The sequence below is a fragment of the Nipponia nippon genome, unplaced genomic scaffold, assembly GCF_047370975.1.
Source record: "Nipponia nippon isolate SJK-2023a ecotype South Korea unplaced genomic scaffold, ASM4737097v1 scaffold_3, whole genome shotgun sequence".
Lineage (NCBI taxonomy): Eukaryota > Metazoa > Chordata > Aves > Pelecaniformes > Threskiornithidae > Nipponia > Nipponia nippon.
In genome coordinates, this window is record NW_028262347.1 from 33,276,277 (window position 1) to 33,297,402 (window position 21,126).

The following is a 21,126-nucleotide window of genomic DNA, read 5'->3' on the forward strand; positions in this document are numbered from 1 at the left end:
GACAGGACTGTGACCCATGTCAGATACAAGTATATTTAAAAACCCGTGCATAACCATAATTACCATGTTAGGCACCCAAACTGCAGTCAGGAGAAAGAGTGCAGTATAAGCCCTTATTACAGCAAGAGACTTTCAATATCAGATTAGAGCATATTAAAACATATGCGCATTCTCATTTTTTAAATATACGGCCATTCTCATTTTAATGCAAGAGCAACAGAACTATCACTCAAAAAATTACTAAGTATGTTTCAAGACTGAACTAATCACCACGTCACTTTTAACTTGCATCTCCTATGAAGCCTACATTGTATACAGGCTATATAATACTATGAAGTGTACAGCAAGTTACTAAAACTGTGTGTAAGACAGAAGATCAACATCCTAATATCCTTTAGGAAAACAGACAGATGTATTGTTCAGTCTAAAATGATTTCACAGACCAAGCTGATGTGACAGTAATTTATTATATTACTGCATGAAGAGTTAAAAGACTAGTACAATGCTTAAGGCTGAAATTCAGCCCTGTGCAGAGGAACTAGTGCAAGATTCATATACTACTAAAGTACTACTAAAGCACTGCTTCCAAACAGGCAATAAACAGACCAATACATAAAGCATCGGTAGTGCTAACAGTGATCCTAAGAGGAACTTCTCTTAGGAAAAAAATCTTGGGAAATTCTCTTACGAAAGATTTTATTCCCAGGGTTTGGGTCTAGATAATAACTGCAAGAAGCATTCTCCCAGATATTTTTCTGGATTTAAGTGTAGAAACACATAGTTTTCTTAAGAAGCTGCCTTGAAAGGTGAAGTTTTGAGAGACATATCAAAAGATGGGAGGTTCGGGGGGCAGGGTAGAACTACAACATGATTTTCAGTAAGTGTCTTCAACACCAAGACAAACCTGTTTTACAGATCACTTTGTAGCACTTTACAAAATGTACAATATATATATTATATATGCATATAAACCAGTATGATTTCAATCGCTAAGTTCTTCCTCATCACTGAAATAAGCACTTTTCTTAATCCGTGGACGTTTTGAATCATCTGAAATTGAAGATTCCCCTGCAGTCTGCGTCCATCTTTGTTGTTCTTCCTCAATTTTGGCTTGCTACAGTGAAAGAAGGAAAAGTATTAGCTAGTATTAAGAAAAATTAAGATGCATTACAAATAATAATGCTAATCATTAATATGCATTGAATTATTTAATAAGTTAAAGAATTCAAAGGGTTTATCTCCATTTCCAGATAAACTGCGCGATGAATGCACTAGAAAACATTTCTGAAAGTAGCTCTCACATGCAAGAAGTAAGTCTTCTGCACCAATGCAGGCCACATGGAGCACCCTCTGTTTTCAAAGAGAGGAACTTTACCCATGGCAAACTTACAGAACTATAGAGCAACTGAGATCTGAAGCAAAGAATGCATCGCGTTTTAAATTGACATTATTGAATCAGCCTTGTTCTGCTAACAAGTATTCCATCTGTTGTCTTTTGCAATCATTCATTCAGGGATGTAAAGGTTATTCAACTAAAGGTTTAAATAGATGCTTCCTATTTTTACTGGGAAATACGCTATCCCAGTTAAAAGCTTTGGATGGCGATAGAAATGGGAATGTTTCCTGGCTTGTTTACATTTATAGGTTTTACTTCCAGTCGTGGAGTTTTCTGGGGGTGGGGGGGGATAATTGTACATATTTGCATCATTTTTTTGGACTACCTCATGTAAAAGTTTTGCACTCATTACAGTCATATTCAGGGCAAAGTTATCTTAAAAAATCTTGAGGTTTTTTTGGGGGGGACAGAGGCACACAGGGAGCAGCTAAGGACGAGGGAGCCAAGAAATTTGAACATCAGGTCAGGCTTGCTCTGTGTAGTGAAGCAAAAGCCTGTAAAGAAGTATTAAAGAAGACAGTAATACAGCTGTTGGACTATCCATCTATGTAACAAAAAAGGCATTAAATACGTTTTGAGAGAAGAGTTCTATTAGAGACCGCAATGGACTGTATTAGGCAAAGGAAGTGTTCCAGAAATAGACATTGTTCAAGAATATTCTAGTGAGTGACGGCAGAGGAGGTACCTTGTCATTTACACATGACTCTTTCTGGCTGCTCAGTTAACAGAGTAAAGAGGGATTTGTGGACCAAAAACCTAATAGAGCTTCACAGAAGAGAAGACAGGGAACTAAGCAGCAAAGGAGCTTGAAGGAAAGAAAAAATTGCAATGCACAAACACAGCAATAGTGAAACAGTAAAAAACAAAAAACCCAAACAAACGAACAAAAAACCCCTGACTGAACATGCCTGCAATATGAAGAAACCAACTAGTCACCAACTACTGCCAGGCGAGAGTGTCCTGAGTGCTACAGAGCGGACAGACCTACGGGTGTATCTCAAAGCTTTTGAAAAGCAGCTAAAAAAAGGAAGTAGAGTTCATTTAAATAATAATAAATAATGAATATGCAGTGCTTCAATTTTGTACCTGAAAAGCTATGGCTTGGCTGAGGCTATCTAGAGCAGGGTCTTCTCCTTCCTCGTCGCTTTCTTCTTCCTCCTCACTTCATCGTGCAGAGAGAGAAAAATATTTTAAGTGTTCAGTATGAAAAAGCTTCCTAAAAGAAGTATTAACATATGAATAAATATACATACATTTCTTCTGGCTCAACTATTTTCTTTCTCTTCTTCTTTTCTTTTTTTTTTGGTGGCTCCCGCTCTCCTAGCATATTTTTAGGACAAGCATAACTTAAATGTCCTGCTTCCTTGGAGAAAAAGAAATATTGTTTAACAGAAACCATTACAAACAACTATATGCTGAAACATATCATGAGGTAAGTTAATATAAGACAGTTCATGGGGAAAAAAATGGAAGCAATTAGTACGATAAATGGAATGCTGAATTAGCACACAGAAGACAACCTCTTCTCTATAAGCTTGCCACAGATATGCATATTTACCTGCAAATTGAGAACAAGCTATGAGCAAAGTAGATTTTCTTTGGCTGCTGCAATAGCTGAATATACAACAGCACGGTTTATGTTCAAGTCAAGCTATAAACCTCAGCATTAACAGTTTAAGAAACAGGAGTGAGTCAACATTTTTGCTCTAAAAAGTGTTATGAATATAAATCAAGTTTGTATTTGACATCAAATACTATTCAAATCTCAATCTCCCATGTTACCATGTTTAGGAAAAGTGAGGAATTACCTACAACTTAAAACACACTTCTGTTTAAAAACAGTTGTTTCCAGTATTTATTTTGCTGCCAACTATATCATGAACCTCCAAAGATATAGCAAAAGCAGGTATTTTGAAGCAAAGATTAGGAGGTTTTCCTTCTCAAAGAGCAGTATACTGATAGTCAGGTCTGTTTGCTCATCAGCATGTTAAGCAGCAATTATATGTACATATTTTCCCCCATCCCCAAAATCCCAAATAAAAGACAAAAGGGGTACTGTCATTCTTGAAAATGGTACAACTGCTATGCAAGCTGATAATATCAACAGGAAAAAAAAATCAATTTAACAGCACAGGCAGGATTAGCAGTGGCCAAACTGAAGAAACAAGCTAAGAGTCAAAAGATGGAATATATTAGTTCATTTTTGGTTTTACTCACCCCACATTCGTAACACTTAGATTTATCAAAGTAGTTACGTCTGCGAATGAATTCTGCTGCTCTTCCATTATCAATGGCAATACTTGCTTTTATTACTCTTCCAAACAACTACAGCAAATTGGAAAAAAAGGTAAATATTTTGGGACTGTAAACCCATCCCTCCTGCTATAACAACTTTCCACAATTTACCTGTTTGTTATTAAGTGCCCGAGAACAGTTTTGTGCAGATTCTTTATCCAAAAACAAAATAAAGGCAACTCCTTTGCTCTTCCTGGTGTCTTTGTCTTTCATAATAGTAACTCTGAAAACATATAACCACGTTACTGATACACTAAAATGACTTCAGAGACATTTTTTCCTTAAATATCTCAGTGGGATCTTAGCTTTGTTACATAGCAAAAAGGAAAAAGTATATTTAACAATAGAAAGGCTCACTAAACTGAAATTCAACGGAACAGCTAACCTGGCCATGTGCTTACAGGTAGAGCGGAGATAATTTAAAAAAAAAAAAGCACGTGGAGTCTTTCTGGGTCCAGTATTATTCTTTACTCCCTTGGATGACTTGAAGAACAGAGAACAAACTCTTTAGATTTGCAGGCAATGTAATTGGAGGGAACTACACACACTGTAGCTGAAATTAAAATTCAGGAGTAATCTTGACCATTGCTGTCATTGCTGAAAAACACAGTGTATTGAACTGCATCCAAACTGAGAATTTTGTGTTTCTGTAGGACTAACCAGCTAAACAGGTTCATGATAGGAAATGATAAGTATATGCAGTATTGTTCTACAAATATCTTCAGCTGGAATCCAAGCAGGTCATGGACGTATGTGTTATTTTACGTGACATACAAAGTCAAATCTTCAGTCTAACATTGGAATCAACAGCTCCGGTAGCACATCAAGAAAATCAAGGAAGATTAGACCCAGTAAAAACAACAGACAAAGAAAAAGAATGACAAGAGGTGAAGGCAGGGAGGAACCCATACAACCTCAATTCTTTTAATCTTAACGTCAACTGTTTTTTAGCCCTAAAAAAAAAACAAACCCAAAAAACAGTGGGAAAAGGATGCCAGTCTGCCTGTGCATAAAAATAAAAGTACATGCTAAAAAGTAGGGAATAAACTCCTTCCTGTGTCCACCATGGGCAGAACAAGGTTCAGCCATAAGGCAAACCAAAATTGTAAGAAGTATTACTTAAAAAATAGGACATTTAAAAAAACAAAAACAAAAACAACAAAACACTGAACAAACCCCACTTCAACACAGAAGGCCTACCAGAGAACCTGTATCAGTAACAGATGACCTACATAGTAAAAAGTGTATAAAATAAAGGCTCAGTAAAGAAAGCGCAATTTTACCCCAAATAAATGCACAGAAAGATTAAGCTTAGAACACTTTTTCTACCAAAGCCTCTTGGACACGGATGTGTCCAATTGAATAAGTGTCAATAAAACTGACTTCAGAACAATTCTATTAATTCTTTTGCCAAGTTACTCTTCCAAGAGTTCCAACGGAACCCTAATATGACTGTCAGGCTTCTAATTGGGATATTGAATGTACCAGTTAATAAGACAAGCATAGAAAGGAACAAGTGTGACAGATCTTTAAAAAGTCAGCAACTTCGTGGAGCCCTAGAAAGTCTGATTTCTCACTGAACAAAGTGAGCTGAAATCATAATAGTCAGGATATATTGGGGTGAGAAATGCAGTACGGAAGAAAAGTCAGCATGATTTTGCTGACTCAAGACACACTTCAAACAGAAGTCTGTTAAAGCTTATTTAATTAAGTTAAAGTTGACCTAGGTGACATCACAAAGCTTTCTGCAAAGTGTGTTAAAGTCCCTGAACAAAGACTCTACAGAAATCAAGGTAATATTTGAAAAGATTTTTCTTGAGAATTAATAACTAGTTACAAAAAGGAAAACTGATCCTTGTTAGCCTCAGTTTCAGGGTGAAATGGGAATATCAGTAGAATCCCACAGTATCTGCACTGTTTATAGTCAGGTCAGCTTGCAAAGGGGTGAACAGGAAACAAATTTTGCTAGATACAAAAAAAAAAAAATCACGGTAGCATTTTACACATGGTATTCTGTGACGCTTTGCATTTGGTTTAACTTCTGGCAGCAACTAGACAAAATGACAGGAAAAATTAGGTATCCATAAGTGATTTTTTGGCAAAACAATATATAGGTGGGAGAAAACAGTAACTATGCAGGTAGAATTGCAAGTTCTAAATTAGCTACTTTCACACAGGACACAGCGCAGGATTTCTTCTGCATAGGCATCTGAAAACACCATTTCTGTTGTCTATGACAGTCAAAAATAAAGCAAATAGAACACTAGAAACTATTAATAAAGAAAAGAGGGAATGCTGCTATGACACCTTTAAAATAAGCAATGCATCATATAGCCAATAGTTCATACAATTCTCATCCTCCTATCGAACAAGTTCAAAAGCCAAGACCGCCACCCCGAAACACACAGAGTACAGGTACATTACCAAATGATAGCAGAGAGGTCCAAAGTGTCAAATTTCTGGAGAACAGGCCCATCAATGGATATTAAACACCAGCATTACTATGACCTTTGCTCACGATTTTTCTAAATCAGTAGCTCAGCAATCAACTAAAACAGACACCCTGCCCTGGAAACAATAGAGACTGTAGGTGCCCAGTTGTATTGGTCACTGCATGTCTGCCAGAGCCCTACATAAGGGTTTTCCTCTCAGTCAATTTAAAAACTATGCTTTTCTAAAATTGTAGTTTGGCTTTTCCTGCTATTTGTCACCTGAAACACACTCCTGAAACTTCAAGAAGTTTTAATTTAGCTCTGTATCTCACAGATTATTACAGCAGCTGCTAAAAGTTAGAGTAGATATTTGCTGGTGTAGGGTTGAAAACTGAAGTCTTGAGTCTCGTTATTCTGACCAGTTAAAAAATAAAGAAGCAAAACAAAACAGCAAGTTCCTTACTGTGGCATTTATTTCTATCATTTGAATATAGAGGCAGGTATTCACAAGTATTGTTCATGAATACCCCACATATTACAAGCTATTACTATGCAGCCTTACGTCTAATCTTAAAGATAATATTAAGCAGTCACAATAACAAGTCTCTCTAGAACCACAAATAGAGGAATTGTACATTGCGATTGTGGGAACTGTTTGTGGGAACTCTGACATCTAGTTCACCTAAGTAGAAGCTCCCACTTCAACACTTATCCACTTGTGTCCCAGGCAGTGTTCAGGGGAAGGGGAACAACACTTAGTGGAAGAATATTGTTTCAACTATTTCGGAGACAAGACCATGGTATAGAACAACATTCTACTTGCTCTTAAGAAGGGGTTAGCAAAACCTGTCCCCAACACAAATATTCTTACATTATGTGTGTAACTGCAAGAACTTCCAGTTGTTATATTAAATTTATACTTTATTAAAAATGAACAGGACTTCAATACAGTTCCACATTCATACTTAAATTATAAAAAGCACAAGACTTCCAAGTGAAGCAAAGACATTAAATATTTAAAATGAAAGCTACAAAAACAGCAGGCCATATGAGGTCACTTACTTGACAACTTTCCCATACTTTGAAAATATCTGAAATATGAAAGAAAATAAAAAGATTTAACAATAGACAATCGCATGTCATTAGTAATAAACTTATCAAGACAAACATTTCTAAAGTAATCAATATATATCAGTATTGTATTTACACTCAAAATTGTTGTGAACAAGTTTAATCTACACAATGCAGCTCTTAAAAACTTACTCTGTATAGATCGTTGTTTGTCAAAGCAAAGGGTAAATTGGACACATACACTGTGCTTTTGCTTGGTGCCAACCCACCGCTCATTTTTCTGATGAGAGGAGAAAGAGAAGAGTTAAACTGTATTAAACAGAGCAATCAATTATAAAACAGTTGCAAGACTTTTTAAAAGTTGTTTTTCCAACCTAGCCCAGACAGTCATGATAAAGTTACAGGAAAGCATAGCTTTCATTTCCCTTTCATCATTTTACGTGAAATTAGTGTTTGCCTTCATGTGCTACAGAAGACATACATTCCTTCCCCCTCCCCTGGATCCAAAGTGTATTTTTGCTGTATGCAAGTGAATTTGTAAGTCATGAAAACACAGACAAGTTAGTGTACTTAAAATAAGCCTCTGCTGATTTGTGCAGTAAAGAAATGTTTAGGTCCAGAAAGAAACAAGCAATCTCCATTTATTAAACATTCTGGCCAATATGTGAAATTAATGACCTTTGTTCAAGTAGCTGCATGTTCTGATCCTTTATACAAGTTTCAGTTCAGCTGCATTCAACATAGAATAAACCACATTCGGTTAAGGGGCAGGGGGGAAGCTTCCCTAAAGCAGAGTCCAAATTATTGAGTGGGGGCAAGATACTGCATTGGCTTTAAGATGTATCTCAGCTGCTAAAGCAGCAAGTATTGCCTCTTGTATCCATTGCTCAGGCTTCTACACTGCTCTGGAACTGCAAGTGTCCAGAGCTGATTACAGACAGCATCTCCCCTTCCGCCTCCAGCTCTATACTGGCAGGAACCAGGGAAATCTCAAAGCCATTTTAATTTCCACTCTCTTTTAAGCTCTTCAAACTAAGTAGCAAAAGTGCAAAACACTTCTTCCCTCTGATCAATTCTGTAGGCATAGCACAGTCAAACAGCCAAGTGAGTACAATTTCAGATCAGAATAAAGCACAACCGTTATGAGAGGACACGCCAAATAGTTCAGCAAAAATGTTCTCCATGCAGTCCAATCACTACCTCCTTATAGAGTTTCCTGCAGCCTTATTCCTGCTTCTTGGCACCTCTAGCCGATTCCTAACTGAGGATCAAGCCATTTCTTCAGCAAGACCAACTCATTTTAAAAATGCAGATAAAAGCTGATGAGGGGATGAAAGAAACTAAAGTATTCAAAATCAACATCCGTCATAGTGCATGTAGTTTCTTAGGAGACTTTTCGGGTAGTGAGTCTGAGCAGATTGCTTGGCCAAGTGCCAACAAAGTAACTAATATCACACTCTAATGCAGCTGTGGTTATTTTCTGGCATTTCATGATTCAGTCATCTGACGACCTGACATTCCCAGTAGACACTGATTATCCAAGTGTTTTGCTTCTCGTTCCTGACGTGCTTACTGTATCACAATTCATTTGAGTGGCAGTTTCTAAGGGATTGAATTTTGAGTTCTTCCATGTTCAGAGACTGTTTTTGGCATGAGCAGAAATGGCAACATAAATTTATTCTGTTTTCATTTGCTTAACCTTTGCAATAAAGGCCACACATTGCATCTGGTGTTACACAGGCTGGATTCATTATCCCAAATTCCTTGCTGCTTGGCATTAGTATCCTTGACAAGCCTAACCAGACTGACTTGGCAACATGCCACGCACATAGATGGTCCAAAGTGCAGTTATCCAGATGTACACTGGATACAAAGGATACGGCAAGAGCTACCTTAGCGCTGCATTATGGTATGTTGCCAATGCCAATATATTGCAACAGCAGAGAAGACGACAGCAGAGGTGAACCCCAGGTGGCTGTAGATAGCAATTTAACTCTGCCTGAAAGACAAGAGAAGCTAGAGCACCTTGTAACAGGAGGCCAACCAGGTCAGTGAGAATGGCATGACTGGAGAGCAGTCAGCTTGCGTATTCCACAATACTACAGTGCAAACCTCCAAAGAGAAGATATGTCATGTGAAGATTACTACAGGCCTAATAGCTCAGTCGATAGGAAATTATTAATGAATGCAAGCTACAGAACTGCCCTTTTCAGGTGCACACTACTTTTTCCAGACTTGCACCCTGGAGCGCTGGCTGCCAGACAGCTGAGGTTGAGCTTTGTTTCCAGTCCCCTGGACAAATCTAAGTGAAACAGTCTTGCTGTTCCGACTGCCCAAATATTCTTAGCAATTTGTATTGTTTAGGACTATTGTGCCAGGATTTCTTACTTTTAATGCCTGACTCGCCAGACAGGCACAATTTTAATAAAAGAGGAAGTACAGTAACTGTAAGGCTATCACCATGCTCATGTTCAAGATGGCAAAGTTCAAATTTGCCATTCCAGGAAAGAATATTTCCCCAGATCTGCAGGACTTCCTCTTCTAAATACTAAGGTGTCATTGGGATGGTTTACAAATATCTTACTTAAGCCAGCAGATACACTGACGGGTTTGCAGAATGGCAACATTTTGGCCAGTCATCTTATCTACTTAAAAGCCTCATTGTCCTTACTAAGTCTTCTGCAGAGCATTCAAACATGACATTTTACCAAAAGCAACCTCTCAAAAAGCTTCAGCACGTTAAAATGCAGATTTCTGGTCTTCTGTTGTGAATACAGTGGTATAAATGCAGTTTTAGATCCAATTACTGGCACAATTCTTCCCACCCTCATAAACCTTAACAAAACACCACGCGTGTCAATTTTAACCCTGCCTTAACAAATCCATTAGTCCTTTTTTTTTTTTTTTTTTAAACCACCATGAAGCCCCCGTGGGGATACCAAGTGCCAACACCATATGAATAGTTTTTTCCTCCTCCCTTCATTTATGGATACTAGCCTTGCCATACGAGCTTCACATTTACTGGTCTGATGTTTTCCAGCTAGGTGGGGGGACAGGAGAGTAAAAAAAAAAGCCAATTGCAGCTTTAAGCTAACTCTTTAGATGAGATACATCTCATCTGGAGGCTCATCATTACAAGGCTCAGAGTCCTTTTACTTCAGCAATTTTCTAACTTCATAGAACTGTCCCATACAAGTTTAACATTTTTCACCACATTCTTTCTCCTCGATCACCAGTCTCTCTGCTTTACAGGTTTTCACTTCACAGGCTGACACACATACAAAAAAAAACCCAACAAAAAACCCAAACCTCCAAACCATCTGAGCTTTCTACTTGCTGCAGGAGACTCATCTGAGTCTCATGTACAACCTGGCTTCTATATCCTGCTAGCTCTCCCCAACAAATCAAAACATTTCTGTTTTATACAGAATGCTTTTGTGGGGCTTCCCTGATCTTCAATGTATTACCTGGTTACTCAACTCCAAAGCATCAACTGGAAGTCAGTACATTATCTCCACGGGGTTGAGCACAACTCCCATTAAGGTAATAGGCTCTCTGTAATATTAATACATTTTTCATTTATCATTTTCACATATTAACTTTCAGGATGGGGCTGTCTCTCATTACTATGGCTTCTTGAATTCAATCTTTTTTGTCTTTTCCAACAACTCTAACTAAAAGAGGCCATTCTTTGACAAGAGCCATCTGTCAGTAATGATTAAGTCTCCTGCAAAATATACTGGGTACACGAGTATATTTTGCTTGAATCCAATATGCTTAATGCAGCATCTGTCACTCATGTTGAGAACATCACAAGAGAAGACAATGATTAATTTCAGTAATTGGCTTTTCTACTCTGTCCCAGAACACATAAGGACACCACCAAAATAGATAGGATGTGTCTGAAGCATCAAGTGGACTCTGAATTTACTGATATTTTCATGACTTAACATCAGCATTTCAACTTAAGCACAAACTTTTTTGTTTGTTTTTAAGTGCACAGCAGCAAGGTCAGATTTGTGACTTAATCAATTAGGTATGTATAAATGATTTGTGGGTAAGTTACTCAAGATATGCTTATTCAGGCCAACTAATTTGAGTTCTTCTGTTTTGATCCTTAAAACACCATATTTTATTTCCGATTTTATAGTTTAGACCCAAATCAACAAACCATTAGTTGTGGGAGGAGCTTGGCTCAAGCTTATATTCAAAAGTCTGTGGTGAACGAGGAAACCAAACACATGTTCTCCTTGGTCCCAGACAAGGGTATTAACCACTTGCTACACTTCTTTCCTATACAAGAGGCATGTAACAAACTATCAGAGCAGAATCTGTTTTATCTCTACATAGTCACTTAAATATTACAAGGCAAATATTAAATACGATCAGAATTAGGTAAATAAAATTGACACTATCAGAAGAAAGTGCAAGAGCCTTTCAATCTGCCCAAGCCAAAGATGTACACAAACTTTGGGACAATAAGACTGGGCAACCAGGCTGCCAGCAGGAACTACATGAAAAGCTTTAACAAGAGTTTCTTTTTAAATGCATTTCCAGCATAGTCAAGATGTGAGAAGAGTCACTTGGTTCAGTCACGTCTAGTCTTACCCAGAACTTCACCCGGGAGGGGCAGCTCCGGGTAACTCACTCAGGGATGCCCTGTCCTTCTAAAAACCACAGCTGAGACAAGCAATTCCATTTCAGAGCTCAGTACATGCAAATCAATATTAAGGCAAGAGAACTACAGACTACTCAGAAACTTCCACAGGTTGTATTAAAGCCTTTCGCTGGAAATAACATCACCTTGCGGTTCCCCTACCACAGCGCGGCCCCCACCAGCTGCTCATTTGGCTTCGCCCAGCTGCTGCGCGCTGACAAACCGCCGCTTCCCCGCCTATAACCGCAAAAGCCAGAAGCGAGGCGAGCAGCCTCCCCCCCGGCTGTAAACAACCGCTCCCGCCACCCGCGGTGCCCTCGCCCCGGCCGCCACCCACCCGCGGCGGAGGGCCGCGGCTCATCCGCGCACCTGCTCCCGCGCCTGTTCCCCTCAAGGGGAGGCGGCCCCCGGCCCCGCAGCGGCCTACCCAGCCGCCCCGGCCTACCCGTCACGGCGGGGCTCAGCCCGCGCGGGCGCCCATGGTGCGACGCGACACGGGACGACGCGCAGGCCCCGGCGGGGCGGGGCGGGACTGGACACAGCCCTCCCGCGCCGCCGCCGCTCCAACCGCCCTCCCGGCACGGCGTCGCTCTTCCGCCGACGCGCGGCGACCGGCGCGGTCCCCGTCCAATAGACGGCGGCGATGCTGGAAGAAAGGCGGGTGTTTCCGTTGGCGTCTGGCGAGCGCCGGAAGCGGCGGGAGGAGGTGCGGCGCTGGCCCGGGGAGCCGCCTGCTGCGCCGCGGGAGCGAGAGGGGGAGGCGGGTGAGCGGCGGCGGGCCCGGGCCCAGGCCCGGGCTGGGGGCGCGGGCGGCGGCCGGTGCCCGCGGGGGCTGGTGCGGAGCCGGTTTTCTCGCCTCCCTCTTCGGCGGAGCGAACGTGACACTTCATCCTGTCAGAGCCGATCGCGTGGCCCTCGGCTTCGGCCCGCGGGCTCTGGTGGCGGCGATTTGCCGTTCGGCTGCCTTGTGAGGCGGGCGGCGTTGCGGGGCGCGGGAAAGGGCCGGCCTTCCCTCCCGGCTGCGCCCCGCTGGCTTGGGCGCTGCGGTCCCCTCCGCGGGTGGTCGCTGAAGCGTCTGGGAGGCCCGTCCTGGGAGGCGGCAGCCCGGGGGCTTCGGGAGCCGGCGTCCCTCCCCCAGCGCCTGCGGGGGGCCCTGTCGTGGGACGGGGTCCTTTCTTTCCTCGGGCTCCTTAGAAGTCGGGGGGAGTGGAAGTGGCGGGACAGGAGGGGGGGAAGGATAGCCTCCTCCGGGCAGGCCGCCGCCGTGTCAGCACCGAGGATGACTTTTGTAAACCTTACCTTTTAATCCTCTTTAAAACCCGTGCGTGACAGAAGATTCTGATTTTCAGTTTAGTTTGCGTTTTTGTGTTGAAGAGAAGGTTACTACTCCTTCTGCATACTTTATGAGAGTCATTTCAAACTCTAATAACTCGTTGGAGGCTGTATAAATCCCATTGGAGACACTGTCAGTGAGGCTTCTTGTGGGTATGGTGGTGCAGAACCAGTAACTTTATGTTTCTAGAGGGATAAATAAGACATAAGTGTGTCACTTAGCTGATTTCCTTAAAAGTGCTAGAATAAATCTTTACACATAGCCAGACAATAGGGTGTCCTGCAATATATTTAAAATCTTTATTAGTATTTGAACACTTTAAGTCTACTCTCCGTGGTTCTTTGTTCTCACTCACACTCCTTAAGTAGGCTCTTTACCATGCATTAGAGGTTTTCATGGATAATCTTATAATAATTCTTTGTCTGAGGTGTCTGGGACTTCAAAGGAACAAAGACTCTGTCAAGAATACACAAAAAGATGTGGAAACCCACAGAATCTGTACAAGCAATGAGTAGGGTTTGATACACTGGTTTTCCCTGGGTGAAATATTCAGAGTTGGTTGGTGCTTTCAAGTGTAAATGTTGAAAGCATTGAAGTTTTGACCTGTCATGACATCGGTATGGTGAGCTGACATATTTTGTTGTCAAAATGTTTGTGTTGCAAGAGGGAAAGTCACGGTAGAAGTGGTGATCCATACAGTTGTTTGCATTGACATTGCTAGCGTAGCAGCCCCATCGCGGCCTGGCAGAACATTCTTTTTGTAGCATTGACACTGATGAAGAGCGAGACGTTGGTGACTGCAGGTGTTCAGGCAAAGATAAGCTCTAATGCATCAGTCATTGTATTAATATAACCCCCAACACATTGCCTCCATTTCTTTTTCTCCCAGTGATATATTAGAATGATGTGGTAAGAAAACTGAACCAGTGGGATTGTAAATCCTCATCAGAATGCTGCTGCTTTTAATAACTTTATTCAGGTTACACATTTCTGGCTTTTTTTCCCTTTTGAGGTGGGAGTTAATTTGACTTTTGTGGTCAGTACTTTCTTAAATTTTTTTTTTTCTTTTTTTTCTTATTTTAAGTCAAAATTATTGTGAACGGGTCAGGAAAGATTGGAAGAAAGCCTTTTCCTTCAGGTTATTTGGTATCTAGGTTGAATACACTTAGACTTGTTGTAATCATGCTTCTAATTGCTTTTGAATGTCTTATAGCCTAATTTTTGTTATTAGGAAGAAATGGATTCTCTTTGTCTCCTGGTTTTTTCTCAATGCCTCCCTCATTATGTACTGTCATGGTGGATTTTTCCCTCTGCTCTTACACTTCTGCTTTTTCATCTTAGCAATAGAGAACTGTGTCTATACAGTGTTTTCTGCCTGTCCTAAGTATGGGGGGAGGAGGAGAAAGTTACTCCCCCCCCCCAGTTTTATCTGTCTTGCCTCCTGTCTAGGTAAGAGATACTGGAATATCTTTGAAGCACCATCAAATACAGATTCTAATTGTTGGAAGAAAAAGCAGCGTTTTGTATCTTTCTTTATATCTTCAAAGCAGCAATTGTTGCAAAATTGGCCATGATATTTCTAAAAAGCTGAAATTCTCTAAGCATCTTTCCCAGATCTTACTCATACAAAAGCATCTAAGCTTTTTCTGAGAGCTTTCCAAAGCGGAGGAGAGACAGAACTGGCCCACATTTGTCAATCTATCTCTGCTGTTTGTCAAAGTAACAGTATAAAACCAGATATATCCCAGGAGCATCAGAGATACTGCAGCTGCCTGCCTCTACATTTACAGCACAGCATTGGTTTTATGCTTTGTTCACATATGGCAAGATGTAGCCATCTGGGTTAGAAAGCTGTATGTTTTTGAAACAAAAATGTAGATTCTGCAGAAGGTTGATAGCACACCCTGGAAAATTATGGATTCTGGAGAAGTAGATATTTCTAGCCGTGATGAAAATTGATGTTGCAAGTAAGTGTAAACAGACAAGGATTGTGTACAAAATATTGCAGAATACTGGAGTGCTTTTGCAAATGTGTCAGCTTTTTTTAGCATATATTATTTAGAAAACAAAAAAGAACAAAAAGTTAATGATTGATAAAGAAAACCCAGTCGTACAAAAAAGTTTAAGTGACCCATGTAATCTGCTTGATGAAGAAACCCTCTTTGTATTACATCAGTCATACTAGCATAGAGCAGGACATAATGCTGTGATAATCGGAGCAAAGCCATTCTTGGCACCAGGCCACAGTGGAGCAGCTTGCGCTGTGTTAATAGAATGGCTTCTGCGTATGCTGGAGTATCTTTATTTGAGAAAATTAAGACCTTGCTTTAGGGAAAACAGTCACCTCTGATCAAAAATAGGAAGAGGTTGTTTAAATTAATATAGCAAGTGATTATATACATGTCATGATGTTAAAGAAATACCAACTACCTTTGCTGTGTATGCTAATACAAAATAGTCAGTGTGAGCGACAATGGTGTTAGGTTTGAAACAAAAATAGATTTCTTTTTTAAATCTTTGTTTTAGAACAACTTTGTACTGAGATAACAGATGAATCTGAACACAGAGTAGTAAACTTGAGGTTTGATCTCTTGAATCCTTGTTAATGGAATCTTCTCATTGATCCTAAGAGTTTAGTCTTTTCGTGGTTGTTATTAAAGCTGTGTTAGGTCACGTCATTTAAGAAATGGAATGTTTGGTTTTTTTCTATAGAAACAGATGAAAAGTGCTCAAGGTGCTGGGAAATGCATTTTCCTCCCTTTAAACTTTTTTTTTTTTCCTTCTGGTATTTTCAAATGCATCCTTACTTTATCTCAGTGGTCCCAGCTAAAGCTTTTCTGTTTAGCCTTCTATATAAAATTGGTCTCCTACTTTTTTTCTTTACCAGCATTTTGAGCAATGTACTTGATGATTGATTCTACCTGATTAATTTTCTTCATTTCATTCCTCTAAATGCTAAATATTCTCACTTCTGAGATTTTTCTTCCACCTCCATACTTACTTGTCTGATGCAATTGTGGTTTGTTTTTTTCTTCAGTCAGTTGGCTTTTGTGATAGTATATCTCTACCTTTTTTCCTGCTTGTGTTTTTGTTTTGTCAAAATACTGGTGGTAAGTCTTGCTAGTTTCAGTGAGGTCCAGCAACAGTGGTTAAAAATGGGAGTGTTTTTATCAGCCTTGGTGCCTGATAATATAACAGAGCGTGTATGTGAATGTCGGTGCCTGCTGGCAGTGATGTGTGTTGGGATGTTGGAGGTGGCTTTATTGACAGAGCAGCATGATGTGAAAGCTTGCACCTAGCTTCAGTGGCACTTATCTGAAATGTGTTGCCTTTTTAACATTGTGTTCAGTTAACAATATCAGTAACTGCTGCAGGCAGCAGGGCACGGACACTACTGTATTTCTCAAAATGCAAAACAACCCCCTTGGAAACCTTATCTGAATCCAGCTTCTGATATTTGCTGTTAGTCTAAAAACTGAGTGAGGCTCGCCATCAGGTACCAAAGTCTATGCGCATGTGAGAGGTGGGTGGGCTGTGGAGAAGCAGGGGTGGGAGCAGGCACTGCAGGAGGCTCAGGCGCTCTCTGGCTGTGAGCTGGTATGGACAGAAGGAATGGTCTGCCTTGGGCTGAGGGCTGGGCATGGGGGTCCAGCAGCAAAGTGTTTTGAGAAAGAGCACATGACGCTCTTCCAGTGTAATGATTTTGTCTTGCCTCGGCTAATTCTGTCCCTCCTGCTACATGTAAAACACAGGAGCATTCAGGTACTGTTGTAGGTACAAAGAAAAGACGATTATGGGGACAGTGTAAGAGCAGATAGAGCACCCTCCTGGTGACGTGAGAATGAGAGGGCACAGTGTCAGTCTAAGAACAGTTAGTGCACGTGTAGCCCCTGGTATGAATTTTTAAGGCTTTAGCAAAAGTCCCTGAAGTAGAGAATGAAGAAAAGTTGAAGCAGTTACTGTGAAAGTGCCAGGAAGGTTCTTCCGATGGATATGCCTGACCAACAAATACAGCAATATGAGCAATGGTTTCAGAATTAGTAACTGTTAGGTGGAGCACAGTGGTGAGGGCAGGGACAGCAGACACTCTAGCTCTTACCCTTAACAAAACCAGGACCAACCAAACTCTGTTGGTTTAGTCAGCTTTTGATTTATAATCTGTGGCTGCATCAGGCTAGTCATGTGTCTTGGTTATGGAACATACTTAAGGTCAAGTCTGTTACAAAATGGAACAAACTTTTAAGGAGATACCCTGGTTCCCTTGTACCAGTGGTAGGGTCAAAATCTCTGAACATAAAGGCTTATTACAGTTAAAGAAAGAGCTACTTCATCAGGATTTACTATCTGTTACCAAAGGAAAAGCATTTGTTAAACTTTTCATTAACCTCTCATCACATGCAACTGAGTCTTATTTTTCTCTACTTAATGATACTGGAGGACACTTAAATAAATATAGGTTACGTGAATATATTAAATATTTTTCTGAATGTTTTTAAGAAAGCAGTTACAGTAGTTTCCAAAGGCTTTTGCTAACAAATGGAAGAAAAACTGAGACTTGAGATAGTGAGTAAAAGATGATAAAAGGGAAAGAAAACTCTGGAACTTATTAGGAAAGTGTTGTATCTGTAATAATTTGTCATGGGAAGTTTTTTGATATTGTGAATTCAGCCTAATAGTTCATATGCTTTCTTAATTGAGTACAGTGAATTACTCCATACTAATTCAGACAGATCATGGGAGACAGGTGGTTGAAAGATTTAGATTTTAAATGTCTGGTTTACTTAAAAGAAAAAATGTACTTATGAATATATATGCATTTTTTGCTAACTTCAGTTTCTTTTTTTTTGTAGATAATTGAATGGGTCTTCAGAAGAAGAGTTGCTGAAACTGTCAGAAAAGTAAGTACGTGAGTGTTCGTTGGTGTTCACAAAAATATATATCTGACAGTGCTACCTCTATTTACAGTTAATAAACCTTTTTGTCACGTTAGTTATTAAAATCTGTAATAACTAATATTTTTATATAGCCTCATAAGTCTATTTTCAGTTAAGTGTTTTTATTTTGTGAAAGTAGATACTGTTATGTATTTCTCCTTCTGAATATGTCCCGCTGCTTCTTATTGATTATTTTTAATAGCTAGAACTACCATTGTGAAGGAAAACGTTGAAAAATATAATTCTAGCAATTTCTTATCTGTTTTCAATGATGTATAGCATATAATTTGTTGCCTTTATAATCATCAGAAAGGTTTCAGCTCCTCAAGTTTGTGTTGTCTAACATAGCATGACTAGAATTTCTTATGGTGATGGTGTATTTTCACCTGTATTTAGTTACTAATTTTGACTTTGAAAGTCATCTTTCTCTGGAAAGAGGAATTTTTGTGTTCTGCTGGCTCCCAATTTAAAACAGGGAAAATCTGCATGTGAAGAATGCATTTCATTCATGTATTCAAAATGCGGAGCTTTGTACTAACTGATGTGTTGTGTTTTAACCTCTTTCCACATGGTTGAGATGATGAAATAATTCAATCAAAATTATATTATATTAAAAAGTAGAAATTCTTGAACCTAATAAATAGGAATTGAATGCTTTTTTAAAAAAAAATCCTCTATTTTTAGCAGAGCAGTATCAAAATTGCTATAAGGTATGTGTGTATGAATTTATATGTACAGCTGATATTTGCAATATGCATATATTTCAATAGAGCCGTTTATATTATCTGTAAGTCCTGTAATTATACTGATTGTACTGCACTAATTTCCAGTTGTTCAGTTGTTCTTGACATACTGTGAGTTATTTTTGCTTAAAGTTCATTAATTACTTCTATAACTAGATAGACTTACTTTTGAAAGGGCTAATTGAAAAAAAAAAGTGTAGGTACAGGATTTGTGCATAATACATTACACTGGGAACCTTTATGCTCACTGTTCTTTCATCTGTTCGTGAGTCTGGTTTTGACTAATTGGATTTTTGTCTTTAGTGGCTTATCGAAGAGATGAAATGTGGTCTGAAGGGCGATATGACTATGAAAGAGTTCCAAGAGAACGTCTCCCTCCAAGGATTCATCCTGATGTAAGTGTATAGTATGTTTCTTTAGCATTATACTGTTATGCTATACCTTTATACCATGACTTGTGCTATAAGGGCTGGATTTATGACATATTTAAGTTCCTAGTATACCCCAAGTTCTTTTCTCAGTCATTTAAGCCAACAGTCTAGCAAATATATCTGCACAGAGATAATAGAATGCCTACAAAATTAAATCTTGTATTTCCAAATCTATTCAAAGTGTTTCAGAACACTTGTATTTTGATAAATTGATTTTTTTGGTGTAATTCTTTGTGGTATTAAACACAGGATTTTCAATAACTTCTGGAGAACCAAAGGCCATACTATGTTAATTTTTCTCCAGACTTTTTTTGTTATGTTAATACATCTTTGAAGTGATTTGAGATGGTAAAATCACTACGTTTGGTATTGATGTTGTCACTGATGCAGTTTTTTGTTATGATGCTTAAAGTATAGAAGGAAATGTTTATAACAAATGTTGAAAATACATCTTTGCTAAAGAAATTGTGTTTTGAAGCCTTGTAAGGGAAATGCTTATCAAGAAGAGTGTCAATGGAAATCTACTTCATAGACATGGAGACTTCTACTGTATGTTGTGCTTGTAAAAGCAAACGCAGAAGCTATGCTTGCTCTGCTGTAGAATAACTTTAGAATGCTTTTAGAAAATCTCTGTGCCAAAGAGCTGGGTAATTTTTTTTTTTTCTCCTGTGTCTGAAGTCTCTAAAGAAGAAAGAAAACAGGTTTTAGCTTTGTCTTTTGAGCTATTACACCTTAAATAGAATTTTAAGAATACTTTTTGACATTTCTATTTAGATGCTGTGCAAGGTACATTTGGCAAAATAAAATTTCAGGTACCTGTGCCTGTTATCTGGCTTTTCTTTTAGTTCTTTTAAATGTTGGAATAGTAGCATAGCTGATTTAGCGTACTTTCTGGGTTCCCTCTACCATATTTTCAGCTTGTTGTTTTGGAAGTGTACCAGTGTTGGTAACTTGGTAACTAGTTACGTAGTCTTCTCTATTGAGTGGTGTGTTAGTGTTTGGCTGCTCTGTGACATTTCTAACTCTCTTTACAGGCAACAACAAAATTTCTACATTTTCAGCAAACTGGAAATCAGATAAGTTTGCACAGGGTATTTAGTCAGCTGCTTCTCCAAAACACTTACCAGCAATAGGACATGAGGAAAGGCAGAATGTATTTTCACAGATTTTTTTTTTTTTAAAATCAACATTTGATTTGACTAACACATTGCTAATTTAATTTAATCGTTGCAACAGTGATATTCCTAAATCTCTTTGGTCTTTCAAGCTGTCCAGGGAACAATGCATGGCATACGCATTATGAAAATTTCCTTTAAAATTGAAAAGATGTGATGCACTCATTCTGATGCAAGAATTAACTGTGTAGTTCAATGCTAGCTTTGTATTACATGTGTTTGGAACTGGGGATGAAGGGACTAGCAGAATACACTCATTTTTCAGATTCAATACTATCCATCTGCACCAAAACAACACACCCAGTAGCTGGGCAAACCAAGATCTGGTGTCTCTCTGCCTTACTGAAAGATGGATATGAAGCTGCCTCTCATACAGCTCTGATGATTCAAGATAATTGGCAGGCAGTTTCTGTCCTTGTAAGCCTGTGCCATTGTATCTGTGTCCATGTGTACAGGTCTGACTTAATTTTGACTAGACAAGTAAAATGGAATTACGTTATTCAATATATGAACACACTTGGCATTTGCTGATAGGTTAGTACACTGGAACTGAGACACGCCAGTGATACAGAATGAAGTATCTCTTGTTTGAAAGAGCAAGAGACTTGTCCTAATTTAAACCAGGTGCTAATTCTATGTCAAGTAGAGACTAGTAGAAA

The 21,126-nt window shown here is 39.3% G+C and overlaps 2 protein-coding genes across 9 annotated transcripts in view; one reads left to right on the forward strand and one right to left on the reverse strand.

Annotated features, from left to right (window-relative positions):
• Positions 1-448: 448 nt before the first annotated feature.
• Positions 449-12,438, reverse strand: ZCRB1 (zinc finger CCHC-type and RNA binding motif containing 1). Of its 4 annotated transcripts, none has more exons than XM_087767545.1 (8): positions 12,297-12,438; positions 7,387-7,474; positions 7,186-7,214; positions 3,803-3,914; positions 3,614-3,721; positions 2,650-2,759; positions 2,483-2,558; positions 449-1,114 (listed from the first exon to the last, which is right to left on the reverse strand). In XM_087767545.1, the coding sequence occupies exons 2-8, from the start codon at positions 7,468-7,470 to the stop codon at positions 983-985; spliced, it is 651 nt and encodes a 216-aa protein (XP_087623671.1). In that variant the 5' UTR covers positions 7,471-7,474; positions 12,297-12,438; the 3' UTR covers positions 449-982. The 4 variants fall into 4 exon arrangements, with proteins under 4 accessions (XP_087623671.1, XP_087623674.1, XP_087623672.1 ...); XM_087767548.1 differs by having other exon boundaries at positions 7,436-7,474; positions 12,297-12,436; XM_087767546.1 differs by having other exon boundaries at positions 12,221-12,354.
• Positions 12,439-12,515: 77 nt separating this feature from the next.
• The window catches only part of PPHLN1 (periphilin 1), a 71,803-nt gene continuing 63,192 nt past the window's right edge, over positions 12,516-21,126 (forward strand). For 2 of the 5 annotated variants that reach the window (XM_087767543.1, XM_087767544.1), the window contains exons 1-4: positions 12,516-12,615; positions 18,035-18,082; positions 19,165-19,256; positions 20,327-20,383. In XM_087767543.1, coding sequence (XP_087623669.1) covers position 18,082; positions 19,165-19,256; positions 20,327-20,383 — 150 coding nt within the window. In that variant the 5' untranslated portion in view covers positions 12,516-12,615; positions 18,035-18,081. The remainder of the gene's footprint in view (positions 12,616-18,034; positions 18,083-19,164; positions 19,257-20,326; positions 20,384-21,126) is intronic. The other 3 variants (XM_087767540.1, XM_087767541.1, XM_087767542.1) reach the window with 2 other exon arrangements.